The 20945-nt window shown below is 41.1% G+C and overlaps 1 protein-coding gene across 1 annotated transcript in view; it reads right to left on the bottom strand.

Annotated features, from left to right (window-relative positions):
• EIF2B3 (eukaryotic translation initiation factor 2B subunit gamma) overlaps window positions 1-20945 on the bottom strand; it is a 118658-nt gene that overhangs the window by 47590 nt on the left and 50123 nt on the right. Inside the window, exon 5 of the mRNA XM_037149574.2 lies at window positions 14444-14555. Coding sequence (XP_037005469.2) covers window positions 14444-14555 — 112 coding nt within the window. The remainder of the gene's footprint in view (window positions 1-14443; window positions 14556-20945) is intronic.

Raw genomic sequence — 20945 nt, 5'->3', positions numbered from 1 at the left:
TTTGACTAGATACAGATTTAAGAATTTTGAAAGTGTTCCTCCCATTGTTTTATAGTTTCTTGTGTTGCTATTAAGAAGTGCAAAGCTGCCCTGCCTAGTGCGGCTCAGTGGATTGAGTGCCAGCCTGTGAACCAAAGGGTTGCTGGTTCGAACCCAATCAGGGCACAGGCCTGGGTTTCAGGCCAGGTCCCCAATAGAGGGCATGTGAGAGGCAACCACGCATTGATGTTTCTCTCCCTCTCTTTCTCCCTCCCTTTCCCCTCTCTAAAAATAAATAAATACAATCTTAAAAAAAGTTCAAATCTATTTTAATTCCTTAATACATCATATTCCCCCCTGTCATCTAGAAGCTTATAGGATCTTCTGTTTGTTATGAGAGTTATATTTAAAATGACAACCGTGGTATATTTCTTTTTATGTGTTTTGTTGGGCACTGTTTCTTCCAGTCTGAAAACCCAGCTTCTTTCATTCTGAGAATTTTTTTTCAGATGATTTGATTGGTATCTTCCTTCTTCATTTTCTCTGTTCTCTCTTTTTGGAATCTTCTGTTAGACCTCCTTGACTGCTCCTTTAATTTTCTTATTTCTCTATTTTTCATCAATGTGTTGTTTTATTTTGCTTTATGAAAAAATTTTCAAAAAATTTCTTCTCACCTAAATGCATTTTAGTATCAGCATTTTCTGGCTCTTTAAATGCTCCTTTTAAAAGATAATACTCTGCCTTTGGGTTCATGAATGAAATATTCTCTCATCTCTCAATGAGAGCAAGCGTTTTGCTGCGTTTTGTTCACTGCTGTATTCCTAACTCCTAAAATAGTGGAACTCAGCTGGCTCAAATATTAATAATAAATCTTTCTGAATGTTACTTATTTTGACATTTTCTTCTCTCTACATAATATGTTTCCCTTGAAGTTGATTAAAAATTTTTTAGCGAGAGAGGAAGAGGTGGAGAGGGAGAGAGAGAAACATCGATTGGTTGTCTCTCACATGTACCCTCACTGGAGAGTGACCCTGCAACCTTTTGTCACACAGGATGATGCTTCAACTAACAGACACATCAGCAAGGGCCAAGTTGATTTTTTTCCCCTACTAATTTGTTGTTGTTTTGTTTTTCCTGTTTATTTGTTCTGGCTTCTAGGTCTGGTATTTCTTGTGTTTCTTTCTGGTCCAGGTTTAAGAGTGGCACAGTGAATATGTGACTGGGAGCACTGAACATGTGGTGGGCTTTTTCAACTTTGAAATTTAATGTTGAAATGTCTGTATCTTTAGGTCTTTCCTCTTGGACTGGCTGATACCACCGAGAACTGTCTTCTGTCCTTGCTTGACAAGTACAGTCCTGGCTGCTAGTATTTAGAAGCCACGTGGGAGAAAACCACCTAGGATCTCAGAACGTAAGATTGGATTAACCCCCATTTTTTGTGTGGTACCTCCAACCTCATCTATGTCTGGTGTTCTGATTCAGAGATCCTCTATTTTACCCTTTTCTGAGATTAATCTCCAGTCTCTTGCTAGAGTTGTGAGGTTTGAAGGAAGAAATCCGAAGATTTACTTTTTGGACAAGCTTTCAAGTAGTCCTACTTTTAGCCTCACTTCCAGGTGTGCTCTGGTGCTGCCGAACCCTGACTCACACGGGTTCTGCAGCGCACATCATGCTGCATCTCAGCTTCCCTCTCTGCTGGCTCAGCGTTCAGCTTTCTCAAGCATGTTCCGGTGTCCTGTTCTCCTTCTTTCAAACTTTGGTTGCTGCTGTTTCCTTTTTCATCTCCTTCAGCCTTCTGGATTTATAGCTTCCTAAAATCCCTTTCTCTGGCCAGATAGTTCAGTTGGTTAGAGTGTCATCCCAATACATCAAAATTCCATACAAACGTCAACCGGTGAATGCATAAGTAAGTAGAACAACAAATTGACATTTCCCCCCCTCTCTCCCCTTCCTCTCTCTCTCTAAAATCAATTTAAAAAATTAAATAAATAAAATCCCTTTACTGTTGTTTTAGTGGGTTTCAGAAGTGATCATATTTACTAGTTCTTCGATCTTTAAATTAAAATCCTTAATTTAAATGACTTTACCAAGACATCTGTATATCTTTGAATACATCTTTCAGCCACAGGGTCAGTTCTCTGTTGCAGAGACATACTGATACTGAATTATCTTTGTCTTTTATTTCAATTAGATTCTCTGTAACTTTGAATCATTTTGTTTTTCACTGAAATCAGTGAATATCTCAAACTTTTCCTTTATAATTTCTAGTGGTGTCTATTATTCTGTTATTTTAAAATTTATTTGTTAATTCTGTAATTAAGTTATTTGGTCTCTATTTTTAGTTCTATATACTCTCATCTCATTTTGTTGTTTTATCACCTCATTACTAAAATTTTACTTATTAAATCCACATTTTAATGAATTACTTTATAGTTGTAGAGTTGCACAAGAAATTCTATTCACTGAGTTGTTTTTTTTTCAGGATAGGTTCCTTGTTTTTTTGCAGAGTGTTCATCTTCCATTTTGTTTGCTCTGTGTTTGCACAGGGACATGCCAGTTCTTTTGGTTTTGTTCATGCTTGTTCCATTTGTTTTGATATAATATAGATGAACTCCTGTCTCTTATACTCCTATATCTGAGACCACCATCATATGAGTACTGGTTATTCTGTATTATACGGACTTTTCTATGGCTGCAGGGAATGATTAAGTGGGAGAGATGGAGGGGACCTGGTTAACACATTGAAGGTACGGCAGAGTCTTTGTTAGAGGTTTCTCTTTCCTGAGATTCTGTTATATATTCTTATTCCATCCCACATAATTAAGGTTATATTCCATTCAGATGAAGGGATAAGTCTCCACTTTGCATTATTTCACCTATTCATTGTTTAGGTGTAGATCTTTTGTTTCTGTTACAGAGTCAGCCTAAAGTTCATTTTCCCTGCTTCATCATTTACTCTCCAGCAGCTTTCCCATTGCTCCTCAGCCAGAAGACAAAGGTTCAGGTTGTTTCCTTCCAGCTGTAGAGCTATTAGTGAGAATTTGCAGGGTTCCAATGATACGTTAGTAGGGCTTCTGGGGAGTGGCGCTTGGGTGGAGCTGGGAGCTTAATTTTATTCCTTCCTGTTACTATATATAATCTTATTCCTTCTCTTGGTCACCACATTTTATGCTTTATTACATTTAATTATCCCACTTTGTTTGATGCTGTTGAAATTTCTGTCAGTGTTTTTATTAATTTACTTTTCACACTTTATTTGGAACCAGCAGCAGAAAGTTCTGTGATGCAATCTGAAAGGGCCGTGTTAATCTGGTAGTGATATTACGTGTGTGTTTTTCAAGATCTGTTTATTTGTTTAGCAACAATAATGATAATGTCTACTTTTTTGGGTCATTGAAACCTATTTTTACAGATGAAATAACCAAGGCTCTAATATAGAACTCTAATCCACAGGGGTAGGTAATTGGGCCAGTGGAAGCTAGTTTAACTTCCTTTTCATTAAAATATATCCTCTGAAATATGTCTTCTACCTCTGTTGTGCTGGATAGCAAAAATAAAAAGTAAGGTATTTTTCTGTCCCAACTTACTCCTCTCACATTCATTTCATCTAGGCTTTAAACATTTATTAGGCATTCCTATCTATTTGCATCAGCCAGTAAAACTGAGTACGGCAGCTTCTGATGAAAAGAAAAGTCTACACTGGGCGAGCACTCAGTAAATGCTGACTAGAGAAAATGCGACTGCACTGCCCATCAAAAAAATAAAAAACAGTCCTGGCTGGTGTGGCTCAGCGGACTGAGCACCGGCCTGTGAACCAAAGGGTCGCTGGTCTGATTCCCAGTCAGGGCACATGCCTGGGTTGCAGGCCAGGTCCCCAGTGCGGGGGTGGGGGGCACTTGAGAGGCAACCACACACTGATGTTTCTTTCCCTTTCTCCCTCCCTTCCCCTTTGTCTAAAAAAAATAAAATAAAATCTTTGAAAAATAGAAAACAAAAGTCTGGGTGAGGAGGTGGAGAAATTGGAGCCCTTCTGTACTGTTGGTAGGAATATAATATGGTACAACTACTATGGAAAACAGTATGGAGTTTCCTCAAAAATTTCAACTAGGACTGTCATATGAACAATCCCACTCCTAGGAATATATCCAGAAGAACTCAAAGCAGGATCTCAAAGGGATATTTGCACACCATGTTCACTGCAGCATTATTCACAGTACCAAGAGGTAGAAGTAACTCAAATGTCCATCAACAGATGAATAAATAAGGAAAATGCTGTACAAGGTTTCTAGTCAAGATGGTGGAGTAAGAACCTGGTTGGGTAGCAGTTGGTTAGAGCATTGTGCCAATATGCCAAGGTTGTGGGTTTGATCCCCAATCAGGGCACATACAAGAGTCAACCAATGAATGCATAGATAATTTTTAAAAATGATGGAGTAGGTAAATGTAGTACTTGCAGCCTCCCATAACCACATCAAAATAACAGCTAAACTACAAAACAGCCATTATTGAGAACCGTCTAAAATCTAGTTGAACAGAAGTCCTATAACTAAAGATACACAGAAGAATCCACGTTGAGACTAGCAGGAGAGACAGAGATGTGGAACAGGCTGGTCCCACACCCATACGTTGTAGTTAAAAACTGGGAGGGATATCTTAGCCACAGAGGGCCCACCCCTGAGGAGTGAGGAGTCCCAGCCCCACACCAGGACCCCAGGCCCAAAGTTCCTGTGCTGGGAAAACAAGCCCTTGTAACTTCTGGCTGTGAAAACCAGTGGTGATTGTGACTAAGTGAGACGGAGAGCTGCTGAAGCCCCCTGTGTTCCTCTTAAAGGGCCTGTGCACAGACATACTCAGAATCACTTGCTCTGAGTTCCAGTGCTGGAGTACCAGCTCAAAAAGCACCAGGGACATAAAAGAGGCACTGAATTTTCTGGCTTCAGGGCCAGGGCTGGAGAGGTGGCTTTCTCCCGGACGGAGTGCTGCTGACGGGGTAGGTAAATGGAGTACTTGCATTCTTCCTTTGCCAGCCATTTCTCAACAGCACAGGCAGGCAGACACCATATCTGAGTCCCCATCAACCTGGCTAATACTGTTTTCCCCATCTGGGTGATTCCCTGAGACCCCCGCCACACTCAACTTGTGCTGCCCGCCCCCCCAAATCTGTTTCCAGTGGCTTTTCCATACAAATCACATGTGTCTTGGCTCATGTTGCAGGTTATTCTGAAATCTCTCAAAGGTTCACAAGCAGCACCTGGCTTTGGCATGCTCTGTAGCTCTTGCTAAGCATCCCCAGGCATGGTACTAGGGGCAGCTGGCCTTGGTTTTCAGCTTAGCCTCTCTCAGCTACTTCCAGCCCAGCACAAGGGGCAGCCAACTACAGATCGCTTTATAGCTCATGCTGGGTGGCCCCAAGCAGAGAACAGGTGGCAGTTGACCTTGGCCAGCACCTCCTGGGAAGCCCCATAGCCAGCTTACACCTGGTAGACAGCTTTAGACCCTGATGGACCACCACACAACCATCTCCATGAGAAACCCTCAAGAGATAGACTCATCAGGCACCAGAGCCCTGCTGAAGTTAAGTCCTGCTCTGTGGGGCAGGCCCCGGCACGGCACAGCCTCTGCTGTGGTCATGGCAAGTCCTCACAGCCAATTAGCCTGGGGATAAATCTTTCCCACTGATGTGGCAACAGTAATCAAGGCTCAACTACAACAGGAGGGTGCACGCTGCTCGCACAGCAGGTGTACCTAGAGTGCCTAGCTTGACAACTGGAGAGGCTATGCTACGTAAGTCTGCTCTACCAAGACCAGGAGATGTAGCAGCTCTACCTAATACACAGAAACAAACACAGGGAGGTGGCCAAAATGAGGAGACAAAGAAACATGTCCCGGGGACTTCCGCCAAGATGGAGGCATAGGTGGATGTGCCGTGCCTTCTCACACAACCAAGATTAAACTAAATATTAGCAACAGAAAACACAGCCAGAACACGGAAAATTGAACTTTTCGGAAGCCCGTTAACAACAAATTCTTCAGCCTGACCGGTAAGGGGCGAAACCAGCGGCTGGCGGAGCAGGGTTGCGCAGGAAAACTCGGCCAGACACACTCAGGCCCACAGAATCCAGGCGCAGGGTCGGACCTGGTGAGCGACCCAGCGAGCAAACAGGCGAGCGACCTCGGGGGAGACAGCCGGGCCCAGGGTTGCGTGTTGACTGAGGTCGCGCATTTGTGCGCGGGTGGACAGGCGAGGGAGTGGGCGGTTGGACCGGGCCGGCAGGTCCCCACGGCAAGCAGCAGTGGAGGGCGCCGCCATTTCCCTGCTCTGACCCCACCTCCACATACAGCATCATAACCCAGCGACTCTGAGTGGCCCGGCCCAGGTGAACCACCTAAGGCACTGCTCCTCCGCACCCAGCTGTGAGAAGCGGCAGAGGGGGGTTGCCATTTCCCTGCTCTGGCCACGCCCCCACATACAGCGTCACAACCCAGCGACCTGGGAATCCAAGCCGCGGCTTCTCACACTTAAAGGGCCCGAACAGACCAAGAATGGCGCAGGAGGATCTCAGAGCCCCAGAAATAAATCTAAGCGATGAAGAAATAGCAAAACTCACAGACGCACAGTTTAAAAAATTGGTGATCAGGATCCTCACAGAACTGGTTGATTATACGGACAAATTAGACAAATATATGAAGGCGAAACTAATTGAAATGAATGGAATTGCACAGGACACCAATAGCAATGAAAAGGAAACTGGGACTCAAATCAATGGAGTGGACCAGAAGAAAGCAAATAATGGCCAAACAGAAAAGAGTCAAGAAGCAAGAATTCAAAGAAATGAGGAGAGTCTTAGGAACCTCCAGGACATCTTTAAACGCTCCAACATCCGAATTATAGGGGTACCAGAAGGGGGGAAAGGCACAGCCACCAGTGGAGAACTTATTTGAACAAATAATAAAGGAGAATTTCCCCAATCTGGCAAAGGGAAATAGACTTCCAGGAAATCCAGGAAGCTCAGAGAGTACCAAAGAAGTTGGACCCAAGAAGGAACACACCAAGGCACATCGTAATTACATTAGCCAAGATTAAAATGAAGGAGAGAATCCTAGAAGCAGCAAGAGCTAAGGGGACAGTCACCTACAAAGGAGTTCCCATCAGACTGTCAGCGGATTTCTCAAAAGAGACCTTACAGGCAAGAAGGGGCTGGAAAGAGGTATTCCAAGTCATGAAATCTAAAGACCTACAACCAAGATTGCTCTATCCAGCAAAACTTTCATTTAAAATGGAAGGACAGATAAAGTGCTTCTCAGATAAGATCAAATTCAAGGAGTTCATCATCACCAAGCCCTTATTATATGAAACGTTAAAGGGACTTATCTAAGAAAAAGAAGTTAAAGAAACATGAACAGTGAAAGGACAACAAACTCAGTTATTAACAACCACACCTAAAACGAAAGCAAACTAAAAGGACAGCTAGATCAGGAGTGGAAACATAGAAATGAAGATCTCAAGGAGGGTTAGCAACAGGGGAGTGGGAGGAGGAGAAGGGGGGAGAAGGTACAGAAAATAAGTAGCATAGACAGTAGATAGAAAATAGATGGGGGGGCAAGAATAGCATAGGAAATATAGAATCTAAAGGACTTGAGACACATGGTCATAAACTAAAGGGGGGGTGATGGTGGGGATGGGGGGTAGGGTGGAGGGGAATAAAGGGGGAATAGAACAACTGTAACAGCATAATCAATAAAAAAAATTTAAAAAAAAAAAGAAAGAAACATGTCCCAAATGAAAGACTAGAATAAAACTCCAGAAAAAGAAATAAACAATTGGAAACAAGCTATCTACCAGGTATAGAGTTCAAAACACTAATTATAAGGATGCTCAGTGATCTCAGTGAAAGCTTCAACAAAGAGACAGGAAACATAAAAGTGGAGTTAGAAAACACAGAAAAGAACCAGTCAAAAATGAAGAAGATGGACTTCCGCCAAGATGGAGAAGTAGGTGGAGGTTCCACCTCACCTCTGTGCACAACCAAATCTAAGAACAACTATTTTTAACAGCAGTCACAACCAAGCCACACGGAAAATCGACAATACGGAGTCCAAAGGACAACTAGATACTCGGCTGGACCGGTACGAGGAGCGAGGCCAGCAGTGGAGCAGGTTAGCAAGAAAACATTCCCGGGGCAGTGCGCGGTGAGCGCAGGCAATCGAGGGCGCTGATCGCCAGCGAGCTGGCTGCCGGAGCGCACAGGGAAGAGGCGCGGTGGGTCGGTCGGTCGCGCGCATTTACGTGTGGAGAAACCAGTGAGAAGGGAAACCCGCGCGGTGCAGCAGGCTCGCAAAATTAGGATCGGATAAGCAAGCCCGAGGCGTTTGATAACTGGATGCGCTGGGCTAGCGGAGAGGAACGCCATTGCTCCCTCTCTGACCCCGCCCCCACACACAGCGTCACAAACCAGCAACCTGGGTCGCCCCGTCCTGGTAAACAACTAAGGCTTCACTCCGCTCACTTAACAGCACGAATAGACCAAAAAATGGCTCTAGGACAACTTAGAGCCCCAGAACCGATAGACCTAAGTGATGAAGAAATAGCCAGTCTTTCAGATGCACAGTTCAAAACACTGGTTATAAAGATCCTTACAGAACTGGTGGATTTTAGTCACAAATTAGAGAAACATATGGAAGCTAAATTAATTGAAATGAATGCTGATACAAAAGATACCAATAGTAATGGAAAGAAAATTGGGATTCAAATCAAGGGAGAGGACCAGACGGAAGAAAAAAATGATCAAACAGAAAGGAATGAAGAAATAAGAATTCAGAAAAATGAGGAGAAGCTTAGGAACCTCCAGGACATCTTTAAACGTTCCAACATCCGAATTATAGGGGTACCAGAAGGGGGAAAGGCACAACAACCAGTTGAAAAATTATTTGAACAAATAATAAAGGAGAATTTCCCCAAGATGGCAAAGGAAATAGACTTCCGAGAAATCCAGGAAGCTCAGAGAGTCCCAAAGAAGTTGGACTCAAGAAGGAACACACCAAGGCACATCATAATTACATTAGCCAAGATTAAAATGAAGGAGAGAATCCTAGAAGCAGCAAGAGCTAAGGGGACAGTCACCTACAAAGGAGTTCCCATCAGACTGTCAGCTGATTTCTCAAAAGAGACCTTACAGGCAAGAAGGGGCTGGACAGAGGTATTCCAAGTCATGAAAACCAAAGATCTACAACCAAGATTGCTCTACCCAGCAAAACTTTCATTTAGAATGGAAGGACAGATAAAGTGCTTCTCAGATAAGACCAAATTCAAGGAGTTCATCATCACCAAGCCCTTACTATATGAAATGTTAAAGGGACTTACCTAAGAAAAAGAAGATAAAAAAGATGAACAGTGAAAGGACAGCAAACTCACAGTTATTAAGAACCACACCTAAAACAAAAAGCAAACTAAGAGGATAGCTAGATCAGGAGCAGAACCATAGAAATGAAGATCTCATGGAGGGTTAGCAACAGGGGAGTGGGAGGAGGGGAAGGGGGTAGAAGGTACAGAAAATAAGTAGTATAGACAGTAGATAGAAAATAGATAGGGGGGAGGGTAAGAATAGTAGGGGAAATACAGAATCTAAAGAATTTGAGACACATGTTCATGAACTAAAGGGGGAAATGGTGGGGGAGGGGGATGCAGGGTGGAGGGGAAGGGAGGGGGGAATAGAGCAAATGTAATGGCATAATCAATAAAAAAAAAAGAAAAAAAATGAAGAAGATGGTAACTAAAATGAAGAATATATTATAAAGAATCGACAGTAGAGAAGATGAAGCAGAGGATCAAATCAGCAATTTGAAAGATAAAGAAGCAGAAAACACCCAATCAGAATGGCAAAAAGAAAAAAAGAATCAAATAAAATTAAGATAGTGTAAGGAGCCTCTGGGAAAAGTTCAAGTGTATCAACATTCATATCTTGGAGGAGCTGGGAGGAGAAGACAGAAAGCAAAAAACTGAAAACCTATGTGAAAAAATGATGGCAAACTTCCCTAACCTGGTAAAGGAAATATATACGTAAGTTCAGGAAGTGCAGTGAGTCCCAAACAGGATGAACGCAGTGAGGCCCACATGAAGACACATCACAATTAAAATACCAGAGGTTACAGACAAAGAATCTTAAAAGCAGCAAGTGACCTGTCATGGAGCTTGCAATAAGGCTGTCAGCTGATTTCTCAACAGAAACTGCAGGACATAAGAGATTATCAGGAAATATTCCAAGTGATGAAAAGCAAGAACCTACAATCAAAATTATTCTATCCAGCAAGGCTATCATTTAGGATCAAAGGACAGATAAAGAGCTTCTCGGACATGAAAACACCACAGTACTGGCTAAGATGGAGGCATAGGTGATATGCTTTGTCTCCTTGCACAACCAAAAGAAGGAAACAACCAATTTAAAAACAAAAAACAACCAGAACCGCCACAAAATTGAACTGTATGGAAGTCTGACAAGCAAGGAGTTAAAGAAGAAATATTCATCCAGACTGGCAGGAGGGTCAGAGATGGGTAGCCTGGGCTCAGAGGACACATGGCAAGGTGGCGGCTGACAGATGGGGCGGTCCGAGATTCACGTGTGAATAAACCAGGAGGAACAACTGGGGATTGAGACAGACTAAGCAACCTAGAGTTCTAGTGCAGACAAAAATAAAGCCTCAGAACCTCTGGCTATAAAAATTTGTGGGGGTTGTGGCAGCAGGAGAAACTGCCAGTCTCTTGAAAGCAGGGCAAGAGCCAAGCAAGTGGTATTGTTCCTTCTCTGACCCCTCCCCCATATAAGCACCACAATGTAGCAAGGTGAGTTGCTCCACCCTGGAGAATACCTAAGGCTCTGCCTCTTAGAATATAACGGGTGTGCCAAGGCAAAAGAAATATGGCCCAAATAAAAGAACAGATAAAAACTCCTGAAAAATAACTAAGCAAGAGGAGGAGACAGCCAACCTACCAGATGCAGAGTTCAAAACACTAGTAATCACAAGGCTCGCAGAAATGATTGAGTATGGTCGCAAAATAAAGGAAGAGGTGAAGGCTATACAAAGTGAAATAAAAAAATATATACAGAAACCAACAGTGAAGGGAAGGGAACTAGGACTCAAATCAATGGAAATCAACAGTGAAAAGAAGAAAACTGAGATTCAAATCAATGATTTGGAACAAAAGGAAGAAATAAACATTCAACTGGAACAGAATGAAGAAAACAATTGTAAAAAATGAGAAGCTTAGGAACCTTTGAGACAACTTTAAATGTTCCAACAACTGAATCATAGAGGTGCCAGAAGGAAAAGAGGAAGAGAGACTTATTTCAAAACTTGTTTGAAAAAGTAATGAAGAAAAAATTCCCCAATCTGGCAAAGGAAATAGACATACAAGTCTAGGAAGCACAGAGAGTCCCAAAGAAGTTAGACCCAAAGAGGAGTACACCAAGACACATCATAATTAGATTACCTAAGATTAAAGATAAGGAGAGAATCTTAAGTGGAAGAGAAAAGGAGACAATTACCTACAAAGGAGTTCCCATAAGGCTATTACCTGATTTCTCGAAAGAAACCTTACAGGCAAGAAAGGGCTGGAAAGAAGTGTCCAAAGTCATGAAAGGCAAGAATCTACATCCAAAATTAGTCTATCCAGCAAAGCTATCATTTAGAATGGAAGAGTAGATAAAGTGCTTCCCAGATAAGGTCAAGTTAAAGGAGTTCATCATCACCAAGCCCTTATTATATGAAATGTTAAAGGGACTTATCTAAGAAAAAGAAGAGGATCAAAATTATGAACAGTAAAATGACAACAAACTCACAACTATCAACAACTGAACCTAAACCCTCCCCCCAAAACCACAAAAACAAACTAAGAAAATAACTAGAACAGGAACAGAATCACAGAAATGGAGATCACATAGAGGGTTATCAGTGGGAAGTGGGGGGAGAACAGGGAAAAAGGTACATGGAATAAGAAGCATTAATGGTAGGTATAAAATAGACAGGGGGAGGTTAAGAATAGTATAAGGAATGGAGAAGCCAAGGAACTTATATGTACAACCCATGGACATGACCTAAGGTGGAGGAATGCTGGTGGGAGGGCAGGTGCAGGGCAGAGGGGAATGAAAAGAGTAAAATGGAACAACTGTAATAGCATAATCAATAAAATACATAAAAAAACCCCAACTGAACCTAAAACAAAACAAAAACAAACTATGCAAACAACAAGAAGAGGAACAGAATCACAGAAATGGAGATCACATGGAGGGATATCATCAGGGAGCGGGAGGGGGAGAGTGGGGTAAAAGGCACAGGGAATAAAAAGCATAATTTGTAGGTAGAAGATAGACAGGGGGAGGTTAGGAATAATATAGGAAATGGAGAAGCTGAAGAACTCACATGTGCGACCCATGGACATGAACTACGGAGGGGAATGCTGAAGAGAGGTGGGGTACAAGGTAGAGGATGATAAAGAAGAGAAAAAAATGGGAAAAGTGTGATAGCAATAATCAATAAAATACACTTAAAAAAGAAAAAGCCAAAAGAGTTCATCACCACCATAACTGTATTATAAGAAAGTTCAGGAGTCCTTTGTTAGAAGAAGAAGAAAAAAAGATCAATGCCTTGGGTGGTATGACTCAGTGGCCTGTGAACCAAAGGGTTGCTGGTTTGATTCCCAGTCAGGGCACATGACTGGGTTGTGGGCCAGGTCCCGTCCTGGTTGGGGGTGTGTGAGAGGCAGCCAATTGATGTTTCTCTCACACATCAATGTTTCTCTCCCTCTCTTTCTCCTTCCCTTGCCTTCTCTCTGAAAAATGAATAAAATCTTTAAGAAAAAAAGATTTAAAATATGAATAATAAAATGGCAATAAATACATACCCAAATGAGAATGGATTAAATGCTCCAATCAAAAGACATACAGTGACTACCTGGGTAACAGAATGAGTCACTTACGTATGCTATCTACAAGGGACTCACTTCAGATGAAAAGACAGACACAGACTGAGAGTAAAGGAACAGAAAAAGATATTCCATGAAAATAAAAAAAGTATCTGGGGTAGCAATACTTATACCAGGCAAAACAGACTTTAAAACAAGGGCTATGACAAGCGATAAAGAAGGACCCACAGCAACTCCACTTCTGTGTATGTATCTGAAGAAACCCAAACACTAAATCATATGCAACCACGATATGGAGGCCGCCTAAGTGTCCATCCATAGATAAATGGACAAAGAAGAAGTGGTGCATATATACAATAAAATATGTATGACTCAGCCATTAAAAAAAGATCAAAGAAACCTTGCCATCTGCAACAACATGGATGGACCTAGAAGGTATTGTGCTGAGTGAAGTAAGTCAGACAGAGAAAGACAAATGCCAGGTTATTTCACTTACATCTACAGAATCTAAAAGACAAAATAAACAGATGAGCAGAACAGAAACAGACTCATAGATACGGAGAACATTTTGACGGCTGCCACATGGGAGGGGCGTTAGAGGAGCAGGTGAAGAAGGTGACGGAAGAAGCCTTAACTACCCATAAATGGGTAGTTACAGAACAGTCACAGGGATGTAAAGTACAGCGCAGGGAAGACAGTCAATAATACTGTAATAACTTGTATGGTGTCAGATGGGTGCCAGGTCTGTCAGGGTGATCACTTCATAAATTATAGAAATGTCTAATCACTGGGTCGTACACCTGAAACTAATATACTACTGCATATCAACTGTAATTGAAAAAATTTAAAAATTACTTAAAATATTTTTAAAATGTATAGACATACATAGAATATTATGCAACCTTAAAAAGGCAATGCTGACACATGCTACAGCATAGATGAACCTTGAGGAAATTACACAAAGTAAAGGAAGCCAGTAACAAAAAGACAAATACTTCATGATTCCACTTCTATGAAGTATCTACAGTAGTCGAAACCACAGAAACAGGAAACTGAATGGTATTTACCAGGAGCTAAGGAGGGAAGAAGGACAGTTGTTGAACAGATACAGAAATTTAAAACTGCAAAATGACAAAGTTGTGGAGATCTGTTCCACAACAATGTGAATATACTTAGCACCACTGCAATGTCCATTAAAAATGGTTAAGACAGTACAGTTTATGCTGTGAGTTTAGCACAATGTTTTTTTTAAAAGGAAGCTCTATAACACTGTCAGAAAAGCAGTCCTGCCCCCTGGTCTCCCCACAGCTGCTCTGCCGCGCTCCAATGCAGGATTCGCCTCCACCTTGGCACGAAAAGACACCGGGAAAAGCTAAGCTTGTGTGGTGGAGAAAAGCCTCCATTCTGTCTCAGGGGAAAACATTCACATACTTTTGTTAATTTCACACGGTATAATCTAGTTTTCATTCCTTCTTTCCCATCCACTGGGTGGTTTTATTTTGTTTTAAGACAAGAAGATTGCCAAGAAGACAAAACCCCAGGGCTTACTTCTGCAGGATGGATCCCTTAATGACCAGCTCTTCATCCAAGTCCGCTTCATTCACCATAAAGAGCAGCCTCCTTCCTGTGCTGTCCACTCCAATGAAGTCACGCTGCTCCACTGAATCATACAAAAGAAGGAAAATCAAACAAAGCCATTTGCCCTGCTTGTAGGACTCCGTCAGGGAACAGGGCACCTGCTCACATTTCTCTCGGAACCAAATACAAGACTGAGTCTTGTGTAGCACACACTCTTTACAATGTTTAGCAGACAGGTAGTCGAAAAATTTTTCTATTGCTCTAAAGGATATTATTAGGTAAACTATGAATTTTGAGTAAGTTCCGTAGATTCAAGTTTCATGTCAATGTAATTTCCTATTTCAAAGTACTGTCCATTTTGAGCAGGGGGTGGAGGGTGAGGGGAAAGGATATGTATTTGTGTTTTTAAAGGCAATGGGAATGATGCCTGCACCTTCTTCTCAAATAGCTCAGAAAAATAATAATCATGTGTACACTGTATACATGTACGGCATGTATTGGATATATACTATACGAGAATGATACAGCAAGTATTAACATTTGGGAATTTGGGTGGAGGATATATAAGTTCTTTATACTATTCTTGTAACCACTTTATAAGTTTGATATTATTTTTTAAAAAGGTGATGAATGTGTTAAATAGTTTGACTGTGGTAATCACTTCACAATGTCTACATATACCAAAATATCACCCTGTACACCTTAAATAAATGTAATTTTTATTTGTAAAAAGTAAAAAAGTTTTAAAAAAGAGGGGCAGTCAAGAGACGAAGGGACAGTTAAGAAACCAAGTGGATGAACCACAGGCCCAGTGCATGGCACAGGAAGTACAGCCCTGACTGGTGTGGCTCCGTGGGCCGGCGTCACTGGTTTGATTCCCTGTCAGGGCACATGCCTGCTCTGAGCCAGGCCCTCTGCCCAGGGCGTGGGAGACGCAACCAGTAGTTGTTTCTCTCACACGTTGATGCTTCTCTCCCTCCCTTTCCCTCTCTCTAAAGATAAAGAAATAAAATCTTTAAAAATTCTTTTTAAAAAGAAAGAGAAAGTACAAGGAATTCTTTCTTTGTAAATAATCACCTAGGTCTGCTCACTGTGAAAACGGGAATAACGTTATTTAAGGACGTCTACACTCAACCAACGTTAACTACACGTCTACCATGCACTACATCCGATGCTATTTACCGGTACACTCAAAGAAAACAAGGTGCGTTCACTAAAGGTATGGCTACCTGACAGATGTGATTTTGCAGGCCCTCCTGTTATTGCTCTTTCCTGGGTTATATTTCTTTCCCTTAACCACACTGTACTTCAACCTCTGCTCTTCGGAGGCAACCATTTTGGGCCACTCAACCAAATCTGCTCAGATCTGCACAGTCTCTATCTATAGCGAACAAAAGCATTTTCACAAAGGCAGCATAGCATATAAGTAAGAAGAGAGCCTTTGAGGCCAGACCACTTGGGTATGAACACCACTTACTAGCTGCATCTCTTTAAGCAAGAAACTAAACCTCTCTGTCCCTCAGTTTCATCTGTAAAATGGGGATAACCATAAGCTTATTATAAGGACTAAATAAGGTAATAATGCTCTTACTTGATTCTCACAAAAATCAAATAAAGCTATGATTTAATACCTCTTTGAAAGGAGAAAGTGAAAGTTGAACTTGAGGAAAAATATTATCTCTAAAGATGAACTGATCTGTCTTCTACTGACGGGCAATGACTTCCATATAATTAATATGCTTCCCTGTTGGCTTCAGGCCTCTATACCCAGAACCAAATGTACTACTGAAGTGCATAATGTGTTTAGCTCAGCAGCTAAAGCATTCATTTCTTCAGATGGTTTCTGGTCATCTGATCATATACAGTGTCTGAATCTGAATAGGGAGAAGCTATCATAAAAAGTTATGTTATTTTTTTCAAAATTTAAGATTGGTAAACTCCAAAGGAGGAAGGGTAAATATGCCAATTTGAAAGTTTTACAGAGACTTTCAATCAAAGCTAAAAAGTGCAGAGAATTTCAAATGCCACAGAGAAGCTTTGATATATATCAATTCATTCATCCATTACATGGAAACTTGAGAACATGAAGTCTGCAAAGGTCTGATTATGAGCCAGTATTTTAAAAAGAAACACAGAGATGTTATTTTTGGATATGATCTGTAGTGCTTACCCTGTCCAAGTCCTCAGGCCCACAAAACCTTGAATTACTGAATGTCCTGGGAGCAATAATCTTCAACAAGTCAGTTTTCCAGTTATGGTGCACTTCAGTCACATTCCCCTCACTCTCGGGTCCCACTTCTATTTGATTCTTTGCAGCTACCATAGTAACTGGAACCTCAGAATATGATATAAATTATAGGGACTTGGAAAGGTTTCTGTTTTGCTTTAACAAAGTGAATTCCACTTTGAGAGCAGAGCAAGTAACATTAGAATGTTCATCCTTTAAAGGAGGACCACACAACTAAGGTTAAGAAAGCAGTTAAAACTATGAAGTTCCATTTTTTAAAAATTCCGTCATATTCAACTATTGATGTTTTTGTTCCTTCTTTCACCCTTGTTTCCTTTATAGTCATGTACTTGTCCATTCAGTCATTCGACTAATAAATATCTGTGTGCGCCTCCCCTGTGACAGGTGTTATGTTTGGAGTGGGAATTCCACCTCGTTTTGAGACCAGCATGATCCTTTGTCTAGTTGTGGAACTAGACAAAGATGTTGTGAGGAAGGAAAACAACAGGCATTTTCACTTTTTTATGTAAATACAAGGATTCCAAACAAAATATTAACAAATCAAAACAGAGAAACATCAATGTGTGGTTGCCTGTCGCACACTCCCATCTGGGGACCTGACCCGCAACCCAGGCACGAGTACTGACTGGGAATTGAACCGGTGACCCTTTGGTTTACAGACTGGCACTCAATCCACTGAGCCACACCAGCCAGGCTGAAGCAAGGTTTTGAAGAGGTATTTGTACACCTATGTTCATAGCAGCATTATTCACAATAGCTAAAATGTGGAGGCAACCCAAGTGTACCTTGATGGATTAGTGGATAAGCAAAATGTAGACACACACAATATTATTCAGCCTTAAAAAGGAAGGACAATTCTGCAATATGCTACAACATGAATGAACTCTGACGACACTATACTAAGTGAAATAAGCCAGTGACAAAAAACCAAAACAAAACTAATACTGTATGGTTTTACTTACACATGGTACTTAAAAGTAGTCAAAATCATAGACAGAAAGTAGAATGGGAGGAAGGGGGAAATGGTGAGTTATTATTTAATGGATAGAGAGGCTGTGAAGGAGGGGAAAATAAGGAGTTATTGTTTAATGGTATAGAATGTCTAATGGTAAAGAATGTCAGCTTTACAAGATGAAAAAAGTTATGCAGATGGATGGTAGTGATTGCTGCATAACATTATACATGCATTTAGCATCACTGAACTATACACTTAAATAACGGTAGCAAATTTAGTTACGTATATTTTACCACTACAATTTTTGAAGGGAAAAAAACTTCTCACAGGGAAGAAGAAAGAGGTTAGCTTTAGTTGCCCATCCTTTATATCTAGATCTAGGCTGGCCTAGCAACTAGCTTTGACTAAATAATGCAAAAGAAATGACACAGTGTGAGTTCTGAGTTTAGGCTTCAAGAGACCCTGCAGTTTCTTCTCATGTGGTTATAACCTGCTGCGGCCGCCGCCATGTGAACAAGCCTAGGCTGGCCCCAAAGAGACCAGATGGAAAGAGAAACTCAGCTGTAACAGCTGAGACCCTAAACATATTAGTGAGTCTGGCTACGGTGGGTAAGCTCTAAGAATAGCTGCCTCCCTATATTCACGCCCCTCTGAATCCTCTCCTCTTGAGTATGGGCAGGCCTAGTGACTTGCTTTTAATCAAAAGAATATGGCAAGAGTGATGAGATGTTGCTTTCATGAGTAGGTCACATAAGTTTGTAACTGCTGTCTTGGTAGAATGTTCTCTCCTTGCTGGCTTTGATAAAGCAAGTTGCTATGTGGAGAGAGGCTGCAGTGATTTTTTATTTTAAAGATTTTGTTTGTCTACTTTTAGAACAAGGGGAAGGGAGAGAAGAGAGAGAGAGAGAGAGAGAGAGAACATCAATGTGTGAGAGATACATCAATTGGTGGCCTCTCACATGCCCCCAAGTGGGGACCTGGCCTGCAACCCAGGCACGTGGTGACTGGGAATCGAACTGGTGACACTTCGGTTCGCAGGCCGGAGCTCAATCCACTGAGTCACACCAGCCAGGGCCAATGTTTTAAAAAGTGAGGACAGCTTCTAGCTAACTGCTAGCTAGAAACTGAGATTCTCAGTCCAACCATCCTTAGGGAACTGAAATTTTGCCAATAAACAAGTACGTTTAGGAGAAATCCTTTCTTAGTTGAGCCTTCAGATGAGACCTCAGCTCTGGATGACATCCTGATTTCATCCTTGTCAAAGAGTCTTGGATTATTTCATCACTCTTTAAAGTATGGACATATAAAGCTTGGTAAAAATGAAAACTAAATTTTAAAGAAGGAAGCCCAGGCTATGTTGTCAGAAGTCATGGGTTCAAGTTCTGTTTTTGCCACTTACCACTGATGTGATCTTGGGCAACTATCTACAACATGCTATTAGGCCATAAATGGTAAAACTTGGTAAATAACAAAACTAATTTGGTCCATTCACTGGATTTTAGCTTAAGAGCAAATCTAGATTATCTCTGTTTCACAAATAGGGCTTAGCATAGATTTTACATATATTACATCCTAAATGCAATGACTACACCAAAATGTAATGCGTTTGTAGGTCAGGGGTCAGATTTCATACGCACTACTCTGCACATAAGTAAATTACTTACCTCCTTCTTCTCAAATACCGTGTTTTAAAGTGTATTTTCTTGTAACTGAGATATGAAATTGTCCCCTGTATTTTGCACATGCTCCTATTATTGTACGTATGACATTGTGACTGATGGATTCTAGGCGCATTAGGACTAACTTCTATGGACTGTTTGATCAATCCCAAGAATTTCAGGTTTGAATATGCAGGGATTTCAAGTCACTTCTGTTGGATGTAATTAGAAAAAACAGGCAGGGGAGAGAATGGGAATTGAGAAGAGAAAATAGATCAAGCAGAAGCCCAAGCAGGAGCAGAAGATTTTTTGTTTGTCTGTTTGTTTTGTGCAGTACAGCTCTGAGAAAAATGAAGGGAGCTGAAGCAAAAGAAACCCAGGCTCAGAACTGCCTACCAGCATTTGTTCGGTGCAGAGTGAATTCAGTTGATGGAGAGGTGAGAGCCAAGTGACAGCTTTCACCCGTGATTCAGAAGTGCACTAATATATACTGATTCTAGCCTGGATCACGAGTATATAAAAAGTGGAGAGGAAGTTGAGAAATACAGCTACAGTAAACTGGGTTAAATAAAAGTTTTCTGGAATTTTTCCATTTCAAATATCCCAAGAGACACAGAGCTACTGCAGAGATAACAGTCAATAATTTGTGTCATAAAATCATAATAGCACAAAACATTTACACAGAGGAACATACCAAAAAGATAAGCCCCTTCATAAATGTTATCTATAATAAAGCAAAATAAATATACTATGTTCTCATCAAAATGGAGAAAAAAAGGAAATCTTGTTAGAAGTTTCCAACAAGCAAGAGATGGTAAATAGGAATTAAAGTGATTTTTATACATCATTGCAAGTTTAAGATATGTTATAGTATCTATCTGATACTATGATATACATTGATATTCTCTTTGTATAATGTATTATTTCTACTGTTTGGTTTTTATGACTACAAGAATTACATATATGAGGCCTTGGCTAGGTGGCTCAGTTGGTTGGAGCATCGTCCCACATGTCAAAAGGCTGTGGGTTCAATCCCCAGTTAGGGCACATGTGGGAGACAACCCCTTATGTTTCTCTCTCATATTGATGTTTTGGCACTCCCCTCCCAAATCAATAAACATATCTTTGGGTGAGGATTGTTAAAAGATTGCATACATGAGATTTCTCAAAATGCCCTATGATTAGGGAGGGTATAACAAACATTTGTCTGTCTACCCCTTAGGGTAGGAATATATTTTCTTTTTCACTTATATGGGCCTTGGTACTTAGTTCTGTGTTTGACATAACACATACCAAGTAACTGTGTTAAATTGATGTCTTGACTCACTTGCTCAGTAAGTAATATTAAGCGATGGTGGAACAATGGCAAAATACTGACAAGTAGCAGGTTTTATATTTCAGTTATGGTATACAATGCTGCAAAAATCAGTAAACAGGATCAGCCAGAGTTTATATGCCCCATTTCCCTGTACAGCTTAGCTGGGTTTCTGGGTCCGTCTTACACCGCTAAGTCATCCAAGTTTCCTCTGAGAAGCTGATACCTAAAAAAGCCTTTCTGAATCACCAGTAAAAGTTACACGTGGTCCTTCCAAAGAGGCTTGTCTAGACACT

The sequence above is a fragment of the Artibeus jamaicensis genome, unplaced genomic scaffold (assembly GCF_021234435.1).
Source record: "Artibeus jamaicensis isolate MK-2021 breed Jamaican fruit bat unplaced genomic scaffold, CSHL_Jam_final scaffold_847, whole genome shotgun sequence".
NCBI lineage: Eukaryota > Metazoa > Chordata > Mammalia > Chiroptera > Phyllostomidae > Artibeus > Artibeus jamaicensis.
Note: the sequence above shows the minus strand (reverse complement) of the source record. Positions and strands in the feature narration are given on the sequence as shown.